The sequence below is a fragment of the Panthera uncia genome (genome assembly GCF_023721935.1).
Source record: "Panthera uncia isolate 11264 chromosome B3 unlocalized genomic scaffold, Puncia_PCG_1.0 HiC_scaffold_1, whole genome shotgun sequence".
In the NCBI taxonomy this organism is placed as follows: domain Eukaryota; kingdom Metazoa; phylum Chordata; class Mammalia; order Carnivora; family Felidae; genus Panthera; species Panthera uncia.
This window is the reverse complement of record NW_026057582.1, coordinates 32,756,165-32,776,404: the sequence shown is the minus strand read 5'-3', so window position 1 is coordinate 32,776,404 and position 20,240 is coordinate 32,756,165. Positions and strand designations below refer to the sequence as shown.

At 36.8% G+C, this 20,240-nt stretch overlaps 1 protein-coding gene across 3 annotated transcripts in view; it reads left to right on the top strand.

The window, feature by feature from the left end:
• Positions 1-20,240, top strand: part of RAD51B (RAD51 paralog B) — a 572,091-nt gene that overhangs the window by 6,089 nt on the left and 545,762 nt on the right. For 2 of the 3 annotated variants that reach the window (XM_049612601.1, XM_049612602.1), the window contains exon 4: positions 4,364-4,480. In XM_049612601.1, coding sequence (XP_049468558.1) covers positions 4,364-4,480 — 117 coding nt within the window. Of the gene's footprint in view, positions 1-4,363; positions 4,481-14,100; positions 14,388-20,240 lie in introns of those variants that run through there. The other variant, XM_049612603.1, reaches the window with a different exon arrangement.

The window sequence follows — 20,240 nt, the reverse complement described above, 5'->3', positions numbered from 1 at the left end:
AGTTGGTTGAGTGTCCAACTTCAGCTCAGGTCATGATCTCACAGTTCATGGGTTTGAGCCCAGCGACGGGCTCTGTGGTGACAGCTCAGAGCCTGGAGCCTGCTTTGGATTCTGTGTCTCTCTTCTCTCTCTGTCCCTCCCCCACTCATGCTCTGTTTCTCTCTGTCTCAAAAATAAATAAATGTTAAAAAAAAATTAAAAAACATATTGACTCTTGGGGTGCCTGGGTGGCTCAGTTGGTTAAATGTCCAACTTCTGATTTCGGCTCAGGTCATGATCTCACAGCTTGTGGGCACTGACACCAGGAAGCCTGGTTGGGATTCTGTGTCTCCTTCTGTCTCTGCCTGCCTCTCTCTCTCTCTCTCTCTCTCTCTCTCTCTCTTTCTCTCAAAAATGGATGAATAAACATTAAAAAAAATATTGACTCTTACACCATAGAACTGGTCCTTTAATGAGAATATATGTGAAAAATTTATGTAGTTTGTAAGCTCATGGGAGACAGTTCCTAAAAATGGAATGAGGAAGCAACAGGAAGTTTTTTTTTCTGTAGCTAATATTGATATTTCAAAAGGTCATCTTTGTCTTTTATTTGTTTTGTGTCTTTGATTTGTGGATTTCATGGTTAAATTATAATACACTCATAATTTTAGAATGCCCCTGTCTCTGTAATACCAACTTTTATTATCATCAGTCTACATTATAAAGCACACATAGTGGATTTACACTGCTCATTGATTGAATAAATAATACTTTAAAACTTTTCTCACTCTTGAGAAAGTTAAAAGTCTTTTATAACAAATTCTCATCAAGTACTATTATTTCATACTGTCTGTGTCATAATGTTAGCTTTTCAAAATGTAGGTTTGGTGCGTGGTAGAAAAGATCTTGTTTTCCCAGAATAAGAGTACCTAGAAGTCAGTGCACTTCAGTGCTTTGCAAATGTATTTATTTAGGTGGATTGTAGATTACTTACCTTACTATCTTATATCGAAATTTGGTAACCACTGAGCAATAAAGTGGAGTTCAATTCTGTGAAGTAGGAAGGAAGGGATGTTAGTGTCATTTGAAACTTCTGAAATTAATGGATAGATAAAAATATTTCCTTGTGTTCAGATTTAGCTTGTGATCTAAGAAAATACTTCAAAGCCAGAGTAGTCAGAAGGAGAATTCAAATCAGAGTTAGGAATTGGCACTGTCTTAGCTTTGTCATTGACCTTGGAGCTTTGAATAGCTCACTTTATTTTATGGGAGAAGTAAGAGAGCTAAGATAGTGATGATTCTGTGATGAGGTTTAAATTAACTCGTTACTATTTTGAAGGTTGTAAAGCACCAACAAAGTGTTTTAATTTGAGGTATGTCATTCTATGTGTTTGGTCAATACCTACATCATGTTTCTAGTTAGAGAATTAAATAAGAGAGCATGGGGAGGAAATTCACTTCTGGGCTCCACTTGCACCACCACTTCAGCTGTGGTATCAATACCACCAAAGCCACCAAAAGGATGGCTTCTTGAGCTCGCATTTGGAATGCAGTATCGATACCATTCCAAATGTGAGCTCAAGAAGCCATCTTTTCCCTTTGTTGTGCATTCACTCTTGTAGGATTCTTTAGATTTGAGTCTTGTGTTAAACATTGGCTTAGCCTTAGTTCATTTTTCCAGGGAAGAGTTTTTTGTTCAGTTATATATTACTTGAATTAGTATTTATTGAGTGCCAGTCATGTGGCAGGTACTCTGTCAGGTCCTGGAGATATTAGAGTGAGCATGATAATGTTCCTCATGCAGCTTACAGTCTAGTGGGGGAAGTCAGACATTAAACACATAATTACATAAATGATTAGTTGTAGTAATGATAAGTCCTATGAAGGAAAATTATAAAAAGCTCTGAAACTTAATAACAGGGAACATTACTTAGTTTAGGGGTCAGGAAGGTCTCCTCCAAGGAAGCAACACTTCAGCTAAAACCTGAAGGATGGATAGGGGAGAATTAGGCCAAGTTGAGAAGGGATGTGAGCAGAGAGGAGTTTGCAGGCAGTGGAAGCAGGAAATGCAAAGACCCTGTGAAGAGAAGGAGCATATGCTTTCATGGCAGTAAAATCAGGCTGGTGTGGATGGAACATAGCAGTGAGGAACAGAGTGGCCTCAGAGGTGAAGTCAGAGAAATGAGCAGGAGTCAGATCGTGGGGCCTGCAGACCATGTAAAGGATTTCAGACTTTATTCTGCGTGCAATGAGAAGTCGTAAAAGGGTATAATCTAATATGTATATTTAAAAAGTCAGTCTTGAACCTAGACAAGTGATTGAAAAGGAGCAGGGAAATATTGATGAAGACCATCTAGGTATCTATGCCTGTATTCTAAACAGAAAGTGATCGTGACATGGATTGTTAGTATGGTGTTAACCCAGATGGCATAATGTCAGTTATGATGAAAGATAATTTAGGAGGTACAGTGAAGAGGACTGGTGATTGTTTGGCTGTGGGTGGTGATGAGGTACAGGAAAGTGACAGATGATTCCTTGATTTTTGCTTTAGGAAACTGGGTAGTAGACTTCCTGAGATAAGGAATGCTGTAAGAGTGTCAGGCTTGAGGGAGGCATAATTTAGTACTTGTTGAATGTGAGGTGCTTGTGAAACATCAATTGGAGATGCAAACAGGCAGTTAAATATATGGGCCTGGAGTGTGAAGGAGACGTCTGTAGTAAAAGTATGCATTTGGGAGTCATCAGTGTAAATATGGTAATGAGATAAGCATATCCAAGACCAAGTCCTGAGTGAAGTCTGCATTTTAAGATCAGATTAGATAATGATGAGTCGAAGAAGAAGCAGCCACCAACGTAGAAGAAAAACTGGTGGAGTATCATAATAAGATACTCCTTTTTGTCTCATTTATGTACAAAGTATATTTTCTGAAGTCTTATTCTGTTCGTTCATTTTAGTCTTTGTGTCACTAAATCTATTGTGATTAGTGCACTTAACCGTTGCAAAGGAAATACTTTAATGTTGACAGATTGGGCTGCCTTTACATGTTTGATAAAGTGTCCCCAGGCCCACTGATGTTGCCTGATGATAGATTGTAGACAATATTGAGGCATTTCTAAATCAGATGCATACCACATGACTTTGTTCTGTAGCTTTTCTGTTTTTTTTTTTTTTTAATGTAGCTGAATGTAGACTTAGAAAAATGTGATAATCCATGGTTTAACTGATCTAAGAATTTAATGGGTGAGATTACACAGGAGTCATCACATTTATAACTCATAAATATTAATATATTTAATATGCTGGTCTTCATACCTCCTCACAGAAGCAGAAGAGCCTTGAATTTGATATATAGATTTATTAAACTGTAAACTTTAAGTTGTTAGAAACTATCTGTTTGGTACTATTATATTCCCAGAGTTTATCATAGTATATGGCATACAGTAGTTACTCAGTATCTGTGGAATGAATGAATGAATGAATGGTTATAGTTCTATGGCTTGACCACAGTTTATTTGGGCAATTTAATAAAATACTAGTAATTTTTAATGTTATAAATTGCAGAGGCAAACATTCTTAAACATTGCTGGGTATGAAGTCACATTAATGACATCTGTAAAAGCCCTTTTTCAAAATAAGGTAACATTCACAGTTTCCAGGGATTTGATGTGGATATCTTTTGGGGCACCACATCTCAGCCTACCATAGCTACCTTCAACTATTCTTCACAGACCAACCTTGGTTTGAAATGAAAACTTGAGCATGTCATTCCTTGTTGCTCTCAGTATAGACCTCAGACTTCAACAAGGCTCTTTCATGATTTGTCTCTTGCTTATTTATCCAGCCTCATCACTTGTCCTACTGTGATCACACACCCATCTTTCAACCATTCTGAATGAACTCTTTATTTTTTGTGGTTTTTATTAGTTCCTATTTTTTCCCTTTCTTTGTATATTCTGTCTCTTTGGCAGGAACATGCACATTTCCTTTGCTTAACAGCTATTTCACATTTTAGCTCAGACATCTAGCTTTTGCATGAAGTCTTCCTAGATCACAAAATCTAGATCAGGTCTACTGTTCCTGTGTTTCCACTTTCTCTGTCACAATATCTCTAATAATTGTATGGTGACTGTCTGGTTTCCAGTCCTGGTTTCAATTGCTGGGTGACTATACATACTGTGAGGGGAGGGGTTCTGTCTATTCTATCATAGCCCCATTGTCTAGCACTGTCCCTGGGCATGGATTGAATATTTGTTTAACAAATAAAAGTTTGAGGAAAAAAGAGATGGGTTTGGGTTCCAGCTGCTAGAAATTGAAGTTTGGATTTGGTTTCTGTTTTCGAATAAACAGGGATATTGAAAAGATCATTTTCTTTTTCTTGTGTAGGCTTATGGGTTAAAGATGCAAACATCTGCCTCTGTCTCACCAGTGTTCTTAGCTACAACTCTTTCTGCGTTGGATGAAGCCCTGCATGGTGGAGTGGCTTGTGGATCCCTCACAGAGGTAAAGGAGAAACTTTCCAAACCTCCCATAGACCTATAACCTTCAGAGCCAGGGGAAAAAGTTTAGTTGAAAAAACATAAATTATTTTGTACCTCAAGGGCATGGTTCTCCACTCAGTACCTAGTACAGTTGCTTTGCAAAAATATAACGTTCGAAACATTCCTTGCTGACCACCTGAAGTCTCCTTAGGTTGCTGTTTCTTCAACTTAGAAAATGATGAATATTCAACTGAAGTGAGCTATTTTTCGTTTCCACTGCAGATACATTTTGGTTCTGTGATAGGTTGTTGTGTTAGTTATGTCTTGTTGCACAACAAATTACTTCAAAACTAAGTGGCTTAAAACAATAATTAACCTTTATTATTTCCGTTGATTTGGGAGTGGCTTAGCTCATAGATATCGGTGAGGGATGCGGTATGTTGAAGTCTTGGTGGGGCTGGAGAATATTTTCAAGGGAGCTCACTCACGTGACTGGGAAGTCGATGGTGGTTGTTGGCAGGTCACAGTTCCTCTACAAGTGGTGTCTCCACAGGCTGCTTGAGTTCCTCATTCCATGATGGCTGACTTCCCCTAGGGTGAGTAATCCAAAAGAAGGCAAGGTGGAAGCGGTCATGCTTTTGATGATTTAGCTGTGGCAGTTACACATCATAAACTTCTGCCACATTCTCTTCCTTAGAAGCAAATCATTAAATACAACTCATGTTCAAGGAAAGAGAAATTTGACTCTACCTTTTGAAAGAAGTGTCAAGAATTCGAGGACTTTTTTTTTAATTGAATAAGTGTGACATGTAACACTGTGTAAGTTTAAGGTTTTCATCGTATTACTTTAACACATTTATATATTATAATATGATTGCTGATACAGCAGTATTTACAACATTACATAATTATAGTACAATGTTATTGTCTATATTCATTATACTGTGCATTAGATCTCTATGGGTTATTTACTACTCATTACAAGTTTGTGCCCTTAAACACCATCACTCTTATCTTCCCATTGCCTCCCCCTGTTAACCACCATTTTACTGTTTTTTTTTTTACAGGTTTAACTTTTTTAGATTCCACATGTAACTGATATATAGTTTGTTTCTTTCTCTGACTTACCTCGCTTAGTATAATGTACTCAGTGTCCATCCATGGTGTTGCAAATGGGAGGATATCTTCCTTCCCTGTAGCTGAATAATATTCCATTGTGTATATATGCCGCACTGTTAAATCCACTCATCTGTTAACGGGCATTTAGATTGTTTCTGTGTCTTGGCTATTGAGAATTCTGCTGTGATAAACATTGGAGTGCAGATATCTTGAGGAAATACTGTTTTCATTTCTTTTGGGTATATATCCAGAAGTGGGATTGCTGAGTTGTATGTGGATCTAGTTTTAATTTTTTGAGGAACCTCTATATTTTCCATAGTGGGATTGGAGACTCCCAAACCACCAGTTCTTTTACTTGCAAGCTGCATTGGTGTGGTGAGTTGATGGACTTACCAGGATGCTCTGGAGGAACTTCTTGCTTAAGAGTTCTAGGGGCACAGATACTTTACACAAACTTCTAAGCAAGAGCAGACTCTTAACATTCTGATAGTCATAAATTTAACTGTATATATATATATATATATATATATATATATATATACACATATTTGTATATATGTATATATATTTGTATATATGTATATATTTGTATGTATGTATATATGTGTATATATATATATATATATTTGAAGATGGGGACTCTGTTTTAGATACTATACCTTATTTTATGCCCTGTATTCTGAGAAAGATTTAAAAATGTGTGTGCTATACTTGGTAGGTGCCTATTAGATAACTGGTGAATGGACCCTCTTGCACTCTTGGTGGGAATGCAAACTGGTGCAGCCACTCTGGAAAACAGTGTGGAGTTTCTTCAAAAAATTAAAAATAGATCTACCCTATGACCCAGCAATAGCACTGCTAGGAATTTACCCAAGGGATACAGGAGTGCTGATGCATAGGGGCACTTGTATCCCAATGTTTATAGCAGCACTCTCAACAATAGCCAAATTATGGAAAGAGCCTAAATGTCCATCAACTGATGAATGGATAAAGAAACTGTGGTTTATATACACAATGGAGTACTACTTGGCAATGAGAAAGAATGAAATATGGTCTTTTGTAGCAATGTGGATGGAACTGGAGAATGTTATGCTAAGTAAAATAAGTCATACAGAGAAGGACAGATACCATATGTTTTCACTTTTATGTGGATCCTGAGAAACTTAAGACCATGGGGGAGGGGAAGGAAAAAAAAGAGAGGGAGGGAAGCAAACCATAAGAGATTCTTAAAAACTGAGAACAAACTGAGGGTTGATGGGGGGTGGAAGGGAGGGGAGGGGGGGTGATGGGCATTGAGGAGGGCACCTGTTGGGTTGAGCACTGGGTGTTGTATGGAAACCAATTTGACAATAAATTTCGTATTAAAAAAAAAAAAGAGAAAACAAGAACCTGCTGTTGTAGGGTCCTGCCACCAGATGGTGCCATAATCCTACTATTGTACCTAATCTTTATGCACTCTAGCTGGACCTCTGCTCAAATGAGTTTATACCAACAGTATTCCACAGTTATAAACATACTAAATAGCAAAAACTGAGCTTAAGAAAGATTAACCCACAGATACTTTATCTTTTTTAAGTTTTAGAATAATTTTTAATGCATTTTCATTTGGCTTTTGTCAATTCTTTCTGAATCCAAGGGGTAGTTAAAAACCATTTTGTCATGATCTGCTTGGCTGACTTGGAGCATAAATACTCAGACTGCTTATTAGGGGCAAGTTCTATATTTTCTGTTTCAGTTACAGGTAGCCTCTTCAGTTATTTTGGGATTTTTTTTCACTGAGTACAGAGTATTTCTGTTTACCTTTTATTAACAAAATTTTAATGTGTATTTTATGTATATAGGAGGAAATATATCCTGCATGTGTAAGTTATGAAGCCTTATGACCCTATGAATTAATAAGAACCAGAACAATACTGACACTATTGAAGCTAACTGTGGGCTTCTCCCTGATCCTATCTTTGGCCTTCTATTGACACGTAATCTTTATCTTGAGTTTTTACCATTCCTATAATTTTTTCCTTATAGTTTTCTTTTACTGGATGTGCACTTAAATACGAGATATAAAAACAGTTTATTTAGTTTTGTTTATTTTTGAGCTCTATTAAATCATATATCTGTGATTAAATCCTATCATATTCTATGAATTACTTTTTTCATTTAATGGTGTTTTCTAAGATTTATCCATGTTGTTTCAGGTAGCAAGAGTATAATTCATTTTCACTGCTGTGTTATATTCCATTTTGAAAATAGGCCCCAATGTATTTATCTTTTTTCCTGTTAGTGAACATTTGGGTTGTTTACAGTTTGGTGCTAATAGAAACAAGTCCTATGAAAATTGTTGTACATGTCTCCTGGATTGCATGTACAGGTATTTCTCTAGGGCAGGAAGTGGTAAACTACTGCCCAGTGATCAAATCTAGCTTGATGTCTGTTTTTATAAATAAAGTTTTATTGTAATACAGCTATGCTCATTTGTTTATGTTTTGTCTGTGGCTGTTTGCTTGATAGAAAGCAGAGTTGCATTAGGTGTGGCAAAGATCTGATGGTCTGCAAAGCCTAAAATTTTTAATATCAAGCCCCTGTCTAGGGTATCTATGTTGATTTTCTGGTAATAGGGTATGTGCATAATGTAACTTCGCAGAATCAGGACAAATTGTTTTCCAGAGTGGTTGTACCTAAATAGGTATATTCCTACCAGTGATGTGTAGGAATTCTTCTTGCTCCATATCTTCTTGCCTTGGTATTATCAGACTTTAAAACTCATGCCCATCTTTGGCATCTGTGATCTTAGTTTTCATTTTCCTGATTACTGATGAGCTTGAATATCTTTTTTGTTTTAAGTTTATTTATTTATTTTGAGAGAGACAGAGACAGCACTAGTGGGGGAGGGACAGAGAGAGGGAGAGAGAGGATCCCAAGCAGGCTCTGTGTTGCTAGCGTAGAGCCCAACGTGGGGCTCGAACTCATGAAACTGAGATCATGACCTGAGCTGAAACCAAGAGTTGGACGCTTCACTGACTGAGTCACCCAGGCGCCCTGAATGTATTTTCATAAATCGTTTGGTTACGGTATTTTATTTTTTCAAGATTTTTAACAAGTAATCTCTATACCCAATGTGGGGCTTGAACTTACAACCCCAAGGTGAAGAATCTCATGCTCCACTGAAGGAGCCAGTCAGGCACCCCTCATTTGATTATTTTAAAGAACAATTTTATTTTATTTATTTTTTTTATTTTATTTTTTTTTTAATTTTTTTTTTTTAACATTTATTTATTTTTGAGACAGAGACAGAGCATGAACGGGGGAGGGTCAGAGAGAGAGGGAGACACAGAATCGGAAACAGGCTCCAGGCTCTGAGCCATCAGCCCAGAGCCTGACGCGGGGTTCGAACTCACAGACCGCGAGATCGTGACCTGGCTGAAGTCGGACGCTTAACCGACTGCGCCACCCAGGCGCCCCAAGAACAATTTTATTAAGGCACAATTTAAATGCTATACAAATTCAACCATTTTAAATTGTATAATTCAACTAATTTGCTAACTTCATAATAAATCATCACCACAATATCATTAGAACATTTCTGTCATTCTAAAAATTTCCGTCATGCATATGTATAGGTTAATTCCTGCTTCCATTCTCAGTCCTGGGCACCCACTGATCAATTTTCTATCTCTATATATTTGCCTTTTCTGAACATTTCATACAAGTGGAATCATATGTGGTCTTTTGTGTTTGGTTTCTTTCACATAGCATGATGTTTTTTTTTTTTAATTGTTTTTCTTTAATTTTTTTTTAATGTTCATTTATTTTTGAAAGAGACAGAGACAGAGTGTGAGCAGGGGAGGGGCAGAGAGAGAGGGAGATACAGAATCCAAAGCAGGTTCCAGGCTCTGAGCTGTCAGCACAGAGCCTGACGTGGGGCTTGAACTCATGAACCACGAGATCATGACCTGAGCTGAAGTTGGATGCTGAACTGACTGAGCCACCCAGGCTCTGCTAGCATGATATTTTTGAGGTTCATCCACGTTATAGGATATATTAGTAGTTTGTTCCTTTAAATTGTTGAGTTGTATTCCATTGTATGGCTATAGCACATTTTGTTTATCCATTCTTTTTTTTTTTAATTTTTTTTTTTAACGTTTATTTATTTTTGGGACAGAGAAAGACAGAGCATGAACAGGGGAGGGGCAGAGAGAGAGGGAGACACAGAATCGGAAGCAGGCTCCAGGCTCTGAGCCATCAGCCCAGAGCCCGACGCGGGGCTCGAACTCACAGACCGCGAGATCGTGACCTGAGCTGAAGTCGGATGCTTAACCGACTGAGCCACCCAGGCGCCCCTGTTTATCCATTCATCAGTTGATGGACACTGGGATTGTTTCCATATTCATCTCTCAGGAATAATGCTGCTATGAATGTTCATGGATATGTCTTTGTGTGGACATAGGTTTTTGTTTCTTTTGGGTAGATTCCTAGAAGTGGAGTGGCTAGATCATATGAAAGGTGTATGTTTAACTTTTTAATGAAAACTGCCAGACTGCCTTCCAAAGTGGCTGTACCATTTCACATTCTCACTAGCAATGCATGATGGTTTGTTTCTCCACATCCTCACTAACACCTAGTATTGTTTATCTTCTTGATTATAGCTATTCTCGTGAGTGTGTAGTGGTATTTCATTGTAGTTATTTTTCTATCCACTTGGGGGCCACAGGGAGCCCTATCCCCACTGAAGCAGCCAGGCCTGCTTCAGAGTTGCCAATTTCATTGTAGTTTTTTTTTTTTTCAAAGTTTATTTGTTTTTGAAGGAGAGAGAGACAGAGCGTGAGAGGGAGAGGAGCAGAGAGAGAGGGGGACACAGGATCCAAAGGAGGTTTCAGGCTCTGGGCTGTCAGCACAGAGCCCGATGTGGAGCTTGAACCCACAAGCTGTGAGATCATGACCTGAGCTGAAGTCGAATGCCCAACCTACTGAACCACCCAGGCGCCCCTCATTGTAGTTTTAATTGCATTTCCCTGATGACTAGTGATATTGAACACCTATTCATATGTTCATTTGTAAGTTTCTTAAGTGAAATGTCTATTCACATCTTTTGCCTAGTTTTTAATTGGTTGGTTGTTTTCTTGTTATTGAGTTGTAAGCATTCTTTATATATTCTGGATACAAGTCCTTTATCAGATGCATGATTTGCAGTTATTGTCTTCCAGTCTGTGGTTTCTCTGTTCATTGGTCTGTTCATGGTAGCTTTTGGAGGTTTTAGTTTTGCTGTAGTCCTGTTTCTCAATTTTTTTCTTTTATAGATCGTGCTTTTGATGTCATTTCTACAAATTCTTTGTCCAGCCAAGGACATAGAGATTTTTGCTGTGGTTTCTTCTAAAGTTTTGTAGTTTTAGGTTTTACATTTAGTTTATGATCTAGTTTGAGTTAATTTTTGTGTGATTTTGAGTTACTTGGTGGAATTAATTGTGTAATATTTCTTTTTAATATTTTATAATAGTTTGTATAAATTAGAATTTTTGTTTCTTGAAAATTTGATAAAACTTGCCTGAAAAATTGTCTGATCTTGGTATTTTCCTTGTGGGAAGATTTAAAAATGAAATAAATTCCTTTAATGATGTATAGGACTATTCTCCCTGAGTAGTTTTGGTGAATATTTTTAGGAATATGCCCATTTTCTTAAATTTTTTAAATTTATTGTTATAAAGTTAATCACTATATTCTCCCTGTCTTTAAATCTGGTTTTATTTGTAATTTTATTCCCCTTTTCATTCCTAATATTACTTACTTTGTCTTCTTTCTCCCTTTCTTTTTGAAAAGTCTGGTCAAAGTTTTGAATATTTTTATAGTCTTTTCAAAGGACTGTGCTTTTTGTTCTTTGTTGGTCCTCTTGTCCTCTCTCTTTTTTGTCTTCTACTTCAATGATTTCTGTTATTTTATTATATCTTTTCTAATTGCATTTTTTCTGGGATTATTTCAACCTCCCCAACTTCTTGCCCATTTAACCCATTAATTTTCAGTTTTTCTTTATTTTACTCTGAGCTTGTAGTCTATGAATATCCAGTGCTTCATTTTTTTAATATAAAGTATTTTCATTTTTATTTAGTTCTAATTATTTATTTATTTATTTATTTATTTATTTTTGAGAGAGAGAGCAGCGGTGGGGGGGTGGGTGGTCAGAGAGAGAGGGAGACAGAATCCCAAGCAGGCTCCGCATTGTCAGCACAGAGCCTGATGCAAGGCTCAAAGTCAAGAACTATGAGATTGTGACCTGAGCCAAAATCAAGAGTCAAATGCTGAACCTACTGAACTACCTGGGTGTCCCTAGTTCTAATGGTTTTTTAAAATTTCCATTATGATTGCTTCTTTCATGAATTATTTGGAATTTTTAAATACCTAAATTATTAAAAAAATTATCTTTTAAAAAAATGTTTTTGTTTTTAAATGTTTATTTATTTTGAGAGAGAGAGAGGATCTGAAGCGGGCTCCAGGCTCTGAGCTGTCGCACAGAGCCTGATGTGGGGCTTGAACCTACAAACTGTGAGATCATGACCTGAACAAAAGTCACATGCTTAACCAATTGAGCCACCCAGGTGCCCCTATTCTCTGACGTTTTCTGAAACTTGCTTTAAGGTTTAATGTAGAATCAGTTTTTATATATGTTCTAGGTGTGATTGAGAAGAATTATTATTCTCTAAAATTCAGTGCTCTGCATATGAGCATTAAATTAAGCTTGTTATTTGGGTTGTTCAAATCTTTATCTTTACTGATTTTTTTTTCTCAGCCTGACCTAATAGTAATTTACAGAAGGTTGTTAAAATAGTCTATTATATTGTTGCATTGACAAATTTACCTGTAGTTCTATTTTTTTTTTTACTTACTGTATTTTGAATCTATTTTATTATGTTTAACATAACACATTTAGAATTGTCATGTTTCTAGAGAACTGAGTCATGTACTATGGTTCTTCTATGTGGCACTTGTCACTGTTACAGTTGTAGTGTGTGTATGATTAGTTAGTACATGTCTTCCTCATTGGAGAATACATTCCAAGTGAGCAGGGATTATGCCTTTTTATTTTTATTGTTACATTCACAATATTAGTATATGTAGAAGGTTCTTAATAAATATTAGTTGAGAGAATGAATTTATTTTCATTTATTTATTTTTTAACTCTCATACAGTGCTTTTGTACTATAATGCTTTAGTTCCTGGTATCTCTGTCTTTTTTTTTTTTTTTTTTGAGAGAGTGAGCGTGAGTGGGGGAGGCCAGAGGGAGAGAGAGAGAATCTCAAGCAAGCCCCATGCTGCTTGATCTTATGACTGAGATCATGACCTGAGCCAAAATCAAGAGTCAGACACTTAATTGACTGAGCTGCCTAGGAACCCTTCCTATTTCTTTTATACTCTCTCCTTGAATTTTGGAATAAGCCAAACTTTAGGAATTTTTTTTTTTTTTAATTTTTTTTTCAACGTTTTTTATTTATTTTTGGGACAGAGAGAGACAGAGCATGAACGGGGGAGGGGCAGAGAGAGAGGGAGACACAGAATCGGAAACAGGCTCCAGGCTCCGAGCCATCAGCCCAGAGCCTGACGCGGGGCTCGAACTCACAGACCGCGAGATCGTGACCTGGCTGAAGTCGGACGCTTAACCGACTGCGCCACCCAGGCGCCCCAGGAATTTTTAATGTTATTGCTATTCTAAGGTGCAGTATTTTCATTTGTATCCCCTTAAAAAATTATCAAAATAGTAATTTAAAGAATATGATATTTCTACTTAATTGATCTTTTATTAATGAACATAAGTGATTCTTTCATTTTAGGAGTTTTTTTTCTTCTGTATTTTTAAAGTTATATATCTCTAATATCTGTGTATCTGTATTGTATACTTAAAAATTTGTTATATATCGCTGTTTAAGAAATCATTCCAAAGTATAGTGGCTAGAAACAACAGGAAATATTTATTATCTCTCAGTTTCTGTGAGTCAGGATTTCAGGAGCATATTAGCTAGTTTTCTGGTTATGGTCTCATGAGATTACGGTCAAGGTATTGACAAGGCTGCAGTCATCAGAAAGCCTGACTGGAGTTGGAGGAGATGCTGCCAAGATGGCTCACTTGTGTGGCTAGGAAGTTGGTCCTGTCTGTTGGCAGGCAGGCTCAGTTACTGGCCACCTGGACCTCTCCACAGGACTGCTTGACTCTCTTCGTGACATGGCAGCTGACTTTCCCTAGAGTAAGTGATCTTAGAGAACAAAGTAGAAATGGCAATGTCTTTATGACCTAGCTTTGGAAGTTACATAGCATTACTTCTCCTGTATTCTCTTACACAGATACGCCTGTTGTAGTGTGGGAGGGGACTAGAAGGGCATGAATACCAGAGTGAGATCTCTGAATCTTTCTTAGGGCCTGGCTATCACTATTTATGTGTGTTCATATATGTATGTGTGTATTTGTGTGTGTGTGTGTGTGCGCACGTGTGTGTGTGTGTGTGTGTGTATGTGTAAGTTTTAAAAAACTTAAAATTATTACCACTCCGTTCTCATAGACTTTGTGATAGGCAGAATTTCTAAAATGGCCTTCCAAAGATGCTCTGTCATAATCCCTGGAACCTGTGAATATGATGAGCTATTATTCCCATTATTATGGTATGTTATATGACACAGTTGACTTTAAGAGAGGGAGATTATCATGATCTACTTCCATGGGCCCTTGAAAACTGAGCTTTCTCTGACTAAAGAAGAAGGAGAAACCAGAAATATTCAAAACATGAAAGTAGAAGGGGCCATGTGAGAAGGGATGTAGGTGGCCTCTAGAAGCGGTGAGTAGCCCTCAGATGACAGCCAGCAAGGAAGCAGGCTGCAGTGTAGTGGATTTTGCTCAGCTGACACCTTGATTTTGGCTCTGTGAGACTGAGCAGAGAGCCCAGTCAGGCCCGTCTGGACTGACTGCTAACCTACAGAAGTGTGAGATAAGAAACCACTGTTGTTTTTAGGCTGTGAAGTTTGCGGTAATTTGTTACATAGCAATAGAGCACTAATGTGGTATCTATGGAGGTGTCTAATTGCATTGCACAATCTTTGTTTTTGGTGAAAAGGTCAAACCTAGAGTTGTGGATATTAGGTAGAAGGTAGATCTGGTGGAGGTGAGACGGAGGTCAGGTAACTGGTAGAATAAACTTAGATGAGGCCTGGAGACGATTGAGAGAGTACGAATAAGTCTGGAAACGTTCTGCTGGCATTTTTATAGCTGCTCTTTCCTGACTCTAACTTCAGAATTCCCTGATTTCTTTATCCCCAATTTTGATTTCTGTGAACTTCACTGAATCTGTGTATATGCAGTTATAGCACCAAGATCAAAAGTGGTACTAGAGAAGCACTACTTATGCCAAAAGCAGAAGCCACAGAAGAGAAATCAAAGAGAAACCAACACTGCTGAATCATGGATGGAACTGAACTACAGGGCTTTGTCCCGTTCCCTGAGAACATCAAACTCCTTACTTGTGGAGTTTGTAAGCAGACAATTCTGCATCTGTTATTACTGACTGTTGGTAGTAAAGATATGTTTGAAATTTAAGATTAAAAGTTTACATTATGTGGAGGTCAAACCACATGGAGCTTTCTCATAGGGGATAATGTAGATTAAATCAGTGTTTCTCAATCTTGTTTTCATTTTCTCCCCTAAGGAGCTTTTTAGACACTGCCTTTTTCTAATGAAGTCTTCCTTCCCCATGAGATTTTAATGCCACAGATATACTGTCTACCTGTTTATGCATACTGTGGATGTCTGTGTTTTATACATTAAAAGCATAAAATCTCCCCCCTGTCCCATCAAAGCTAGGTTTCACCCTTGGGGTCAAGATCACCCCTGCTGAGAATGCATAATAAAGATGCTAATGTGATTCAGTAAAATTAAGGTTGTATTTAAAGGGATCACCAAAAAAAGTGTTTTCATATTGTAATCCTGAGAACTGGTCCAAACTCATGTCAACAAAAAGAGCTGTAACATCTGCGTGTCTTCGTTCAAGAGTACCCTTGGAAGAGTAAACCTGTGAAGCACTGCCAAATCTTTACAACATTTAAGAGGGATGATTATCCCCAGATCCTTGCTCTAAATACTAAGAAAGGATGTAACACATTTTTACGTTATTGGTATTTCCTGACTCATTTCTCTGCTTTGTTCATGATTTAAGGAGACCAAGCGTCCTCCTTGAGTGGGGCGGTTTTGTTTGAAAGTGACTATTCTACTATCCCAGAAAGGTAGGAGCAGGATGCCAGAGTCCTATTTTGACATCCCGAGTTTTCCTCAGAACAGTTAAATATACAATTCTTTTTCTTTCTTATTGGCAAGGTTAGCTGTGGCCTATAAGATCACAGGAGCTAATAAGGCAGGGTTGTAAACTTAAATGCCTACAAGGGCTGGGCATGTAATAGAGATGCATAAACAGTGAAGTACAAGACATAAATACTTGATTAGTCAATTTTGGCTGCTTACACGGCTTGCAACAGTAGCAGACATTTATTTTTCTTGCTCATGGGTCTGTAGGTTGGCCAACATGGGTCTCATCTCCTTCAAAATATTGTCAGGTTAACGTCTGCTCCATGTGTAACAACAGCAGCAGGATTACCAGGGAGAAATTTCTAATTGGTGTTCCTTGAATATAATCCACAGACATGATTTGTTTATCCTGTCCAGTGTTTTAAAAGGCAAGATAACCAGGCCCGTGTCCTAATACAGGAGTTTAGCAGATGTGGTTGATTGGATCATTGTTCCTAATTCTTTCCTCATTTCCTGATTTAGAAATAAACTTTGGTCTCCATAAAGGTTTCATGGAGTCTTTTATATGGCACAGGTTATATGGTTGTTAAATGAACGATTATGTCCCTTGATACTATTTGATGTTTTTTTTTTTTTTTTTTTAACTGTAAAACTTAGGGTACTTGTCATTTTCATGTCCTCCTGTGTTTTTCTGCTCTGGCCCCCTCCTTTCTCTTTTTTCTCCCTTCCCACGTACTTGAAAAACAGCAGTTGTTAATATAAAATAAGAGGGAGTGGTGGAGAGAATCCAAGGGATAAAATCTTCCATATGTTGATGTAAAGTAATTTAAGATCAAGTTTTTTTTTCACAAGGTAAAGTGTTACCTGACCTTTCTGAGATTGTTTGCTTTTGTTTGTTTGTTTGTTTGTTTGTTTTAGGATTTGGAGAATTATTTATTTTTTTAAATGAATTCGGTAGGTCTGAAGACCTAATTATATTTCTATATAATTATAGAGCAAATGGAGACAAATGATGGGTGAAGGGTGTCATTAAAAAAAATGATATGAATTTTCCACAAGCTCTTTCTCAGATCAGAACCAGGCAGTCCTTAAATTTTCCCTAGTGAAGTATTGGCTTGGCAGATCCCCCATCCTGTTGCCCCCATCTTCAGTGTCAGGAGAGTTAACTTGGTTTTAGGTCCTAACAGGTCCAGGTTTCACATTCATCTCAACCGTTCAGTCTCACTTAAGAGTAAGATAAGTAGGCTTCATTTCTACTTTAGTACAATTAGACTTTCTTTTCTTGTGAATAATTCTCTTTCTCCTTTAAACTGATTATTAATATTGGCGTCCTTGTTCATATTTGGGTGATCTTTACCACTTCATCTTCTTTCAGTTCTTTTACATTTCTCAGGCAGAGTTGCGACTCAGACTTGATATGAAGCTGATTGTACTTTACTGGTGTCTTCTGTGTGTAAATGTGGTATTCACTTTGAGTTTCCAAGAAGCAAATAACTGAGACTATTCTGGTTTGGCATGTTCTCTCTTTCTAACCACCATTGGAGCTGAACCTGGGAACTGAATACAACTTGAAATTTTGTGGTTTGGCTGGTAGAATTCAGAACTAAACTATCTGAAGCTAAAAATTATTAATGTTGAAATGTTTTAACCCACTAAGTAAACCTGAAAAAATAATGAAATTTAACTCCAGTCAACCCATCAGAATTGCATACAACATAAATTTTTTTGAGTCTAGGAAGAGAATAAAAAATATATGAAGAGGATTTGCGATTGCTAAAGAATTAGAATATTCTAATGAAGTTATAGCTTAAAGTAAATGTAGTTATCCAACTTTGAATGCAAAGTAAAAACAAAACAAAACAAACAAACCAGAAATCTTATAATGTTATTCCCATAACATTTTACCTTTCCCAAGACTATACTGAATAGTACCTGAAAATAATGAAGTTGAAAAAATGCCAGTTATATTTGTTTAACTTTTCAGATTTTTTTACATGTTTTCTTTAAAAATGGAATAATAAGAGAATACCTTACATTTTCATGGGACTTGATATGTTAACTGAATGTTTTCATATATATCATTTTAATTAAAATGGTGACTTTTTTACCTTTCCACTAAAAATCACAAAGCATTTAATGGGTTTAAGCTCATTAAATCTTAGAACATAATCTAAAACCTGGCATGTAGATGTATGTGTAGAAAGGCAGTGCTGTATTCTTTCATTAGTTAGCACTCTGAAGAGTAACCATTTTTCATTGTCTAGATCCACATTCAACTTTTGCTGACAAGTTACCTTTCCTCTGTTATCTGACGATTAACTTGATCCATGCTGTCTTTGATAATGCTAAAAGGTCCATGAAGAGTGTTTGGGGCTCTTTAAAACTAGCAGTTTCCAAAGCAGAATATGTAAGATGGTTCATTAGGTTGTGGGAAAAAACTTTTGACTTTTTATTGGTATTTCAGCCTAAAGAATGAAATAAACTTTCATTAGTATTTAATACATAGATTGATAGTGGCATCCTTACTTGGTCTGTCACACTGTCATGTGTCAGGTATAGTCCATGAGGAAATGATACAGAAGGTTGACAGGGACACTTTGCTGTAGCTTTATTTTCAACATACTGGGATGAATTGTAGTTCTACATATACCTAGTTAGGTGGATTTTGGATTTAACTAAGCCAAATCTCACAAAACAGACAAATGACATAAAAAGAACCCTGCAAAGAAACTATAGATTGAAGACCATACTATAATGGGCTAAAAGTGAACCACATGCATAGACAAATCAGAGCTGATGATCATCCCATGACTGATAAAGTGAAAGTTAGTGACAATCTAATTCCATCTGAGAAGACATCAAAAAAAAAAATTGAAATTCTGGAGACAATTTGATATATGGAATTATATCCATTATCATTAATAATGAAACTTTCATTATTACAAAACTGTTATTTTGTCCCTTGAAATACTGAGTAATGATAGTAGGAAGCCATCATAATTAAGAAACACACAGGATAGGAAGACAAACTTCTGTAAGTTTTTCAGTGACATTTAAAGTCATGTGATACAGGGGCACCTGGGTGGCTCAGTTGGTTGAGTATCTGACTCTTGATTTTGGCTCAGGTCATGATTCCAGGGTCTTGGGATTGAGCCCTATGTGGGGCTCCGCTCTTGAGTGTGGAGCCTGCTTAAGATTTTCTCTCTCTCTCTCTCTCTCTCTCTCTCTCTTCCTCTCCCCCAACCTCTCTCTCTCTCTAAAATAAAAAAAAAAAATAAAGTCATATGATACTTAAGTCAATATCTAGAAAAACTTCACTAAAATTAATAATAGACATTTAAAAGCCTCTTTTGTGTTTTCTTAATAGTAAAAGACCAAATGTCATACGTTATTAATAACATTAGGAACACAGTGTCCTTCCTTTTAGTAAAATGAATGAAATAAAACATAGGAAACAATATGGCAACAATTTAAATGGATCCTTTTGTGAACAAATACTGTCAGAAGTAATATAGAAATCATTAGAGATGGTTTGAAGCATTAAGGATTGAAACAGATTTTTCAATGTGGGAAGATGCTATGTAAGTACAGAGGTTTCTACCATGACCCAGATTATCATACTAGCTAGATTTTGTTTCAGTAGTGAAATACAGGAAGAACTAAATTTTTTGTGTGTGCCATTAAACTAAAGATGGATCAGAGAAGATCTATTCCCTCAAATAAACCTCCTGAACATACAATGTTTATATGACTTCTTGAATATAAATGATTTCTTAGAACATAAAACAGTGTTTATGGGAGAATTGCCTGGGATAATGCTAATGTTCTGACTCAGGGGTTTAGATTACATATGTGTATACATTTGTTGGAACTCATCAAATGGTAAACTTAAGAGTATGCATTTTACTGTATGTAAAATTTACCTTACAAGAAAAAAAGAATCATACATGTTAAACTCATGTTAATGATATATATCCTGAATTGTTAGGGGAAAGTATATTGATGTCTCTGACCTGCTTCAAAATGCATGGAAAATACCTGCGATGGAGGGATGCCTGGCTGGCTCAGTTGGTGGAGCATGTGACTCTTGATCTTGGGACTGTAAATTTGAGCTCCATGTTGGGTGTAGAGATGACTTAAAATCTTAAAAGAAAATAATAAAAAAAACCCAACAAAATCTGAGATGGATTCATGAGTGAATGGATGGAGGGATGGATTGATGGATAGATTAGTCTAGTCATAGTAATAGTAAAAATGGTATCTAAGTAAGATTCTTTAAACTTTTCTGTTGCATCATCCTTAGGCAATCTGTAGCAACACAGAGGTTGATTATTCAACTTCAACTTCAAGTTGATAACAATGATCAGTGTTGTTGATTTTTACAAAAACCTGACTG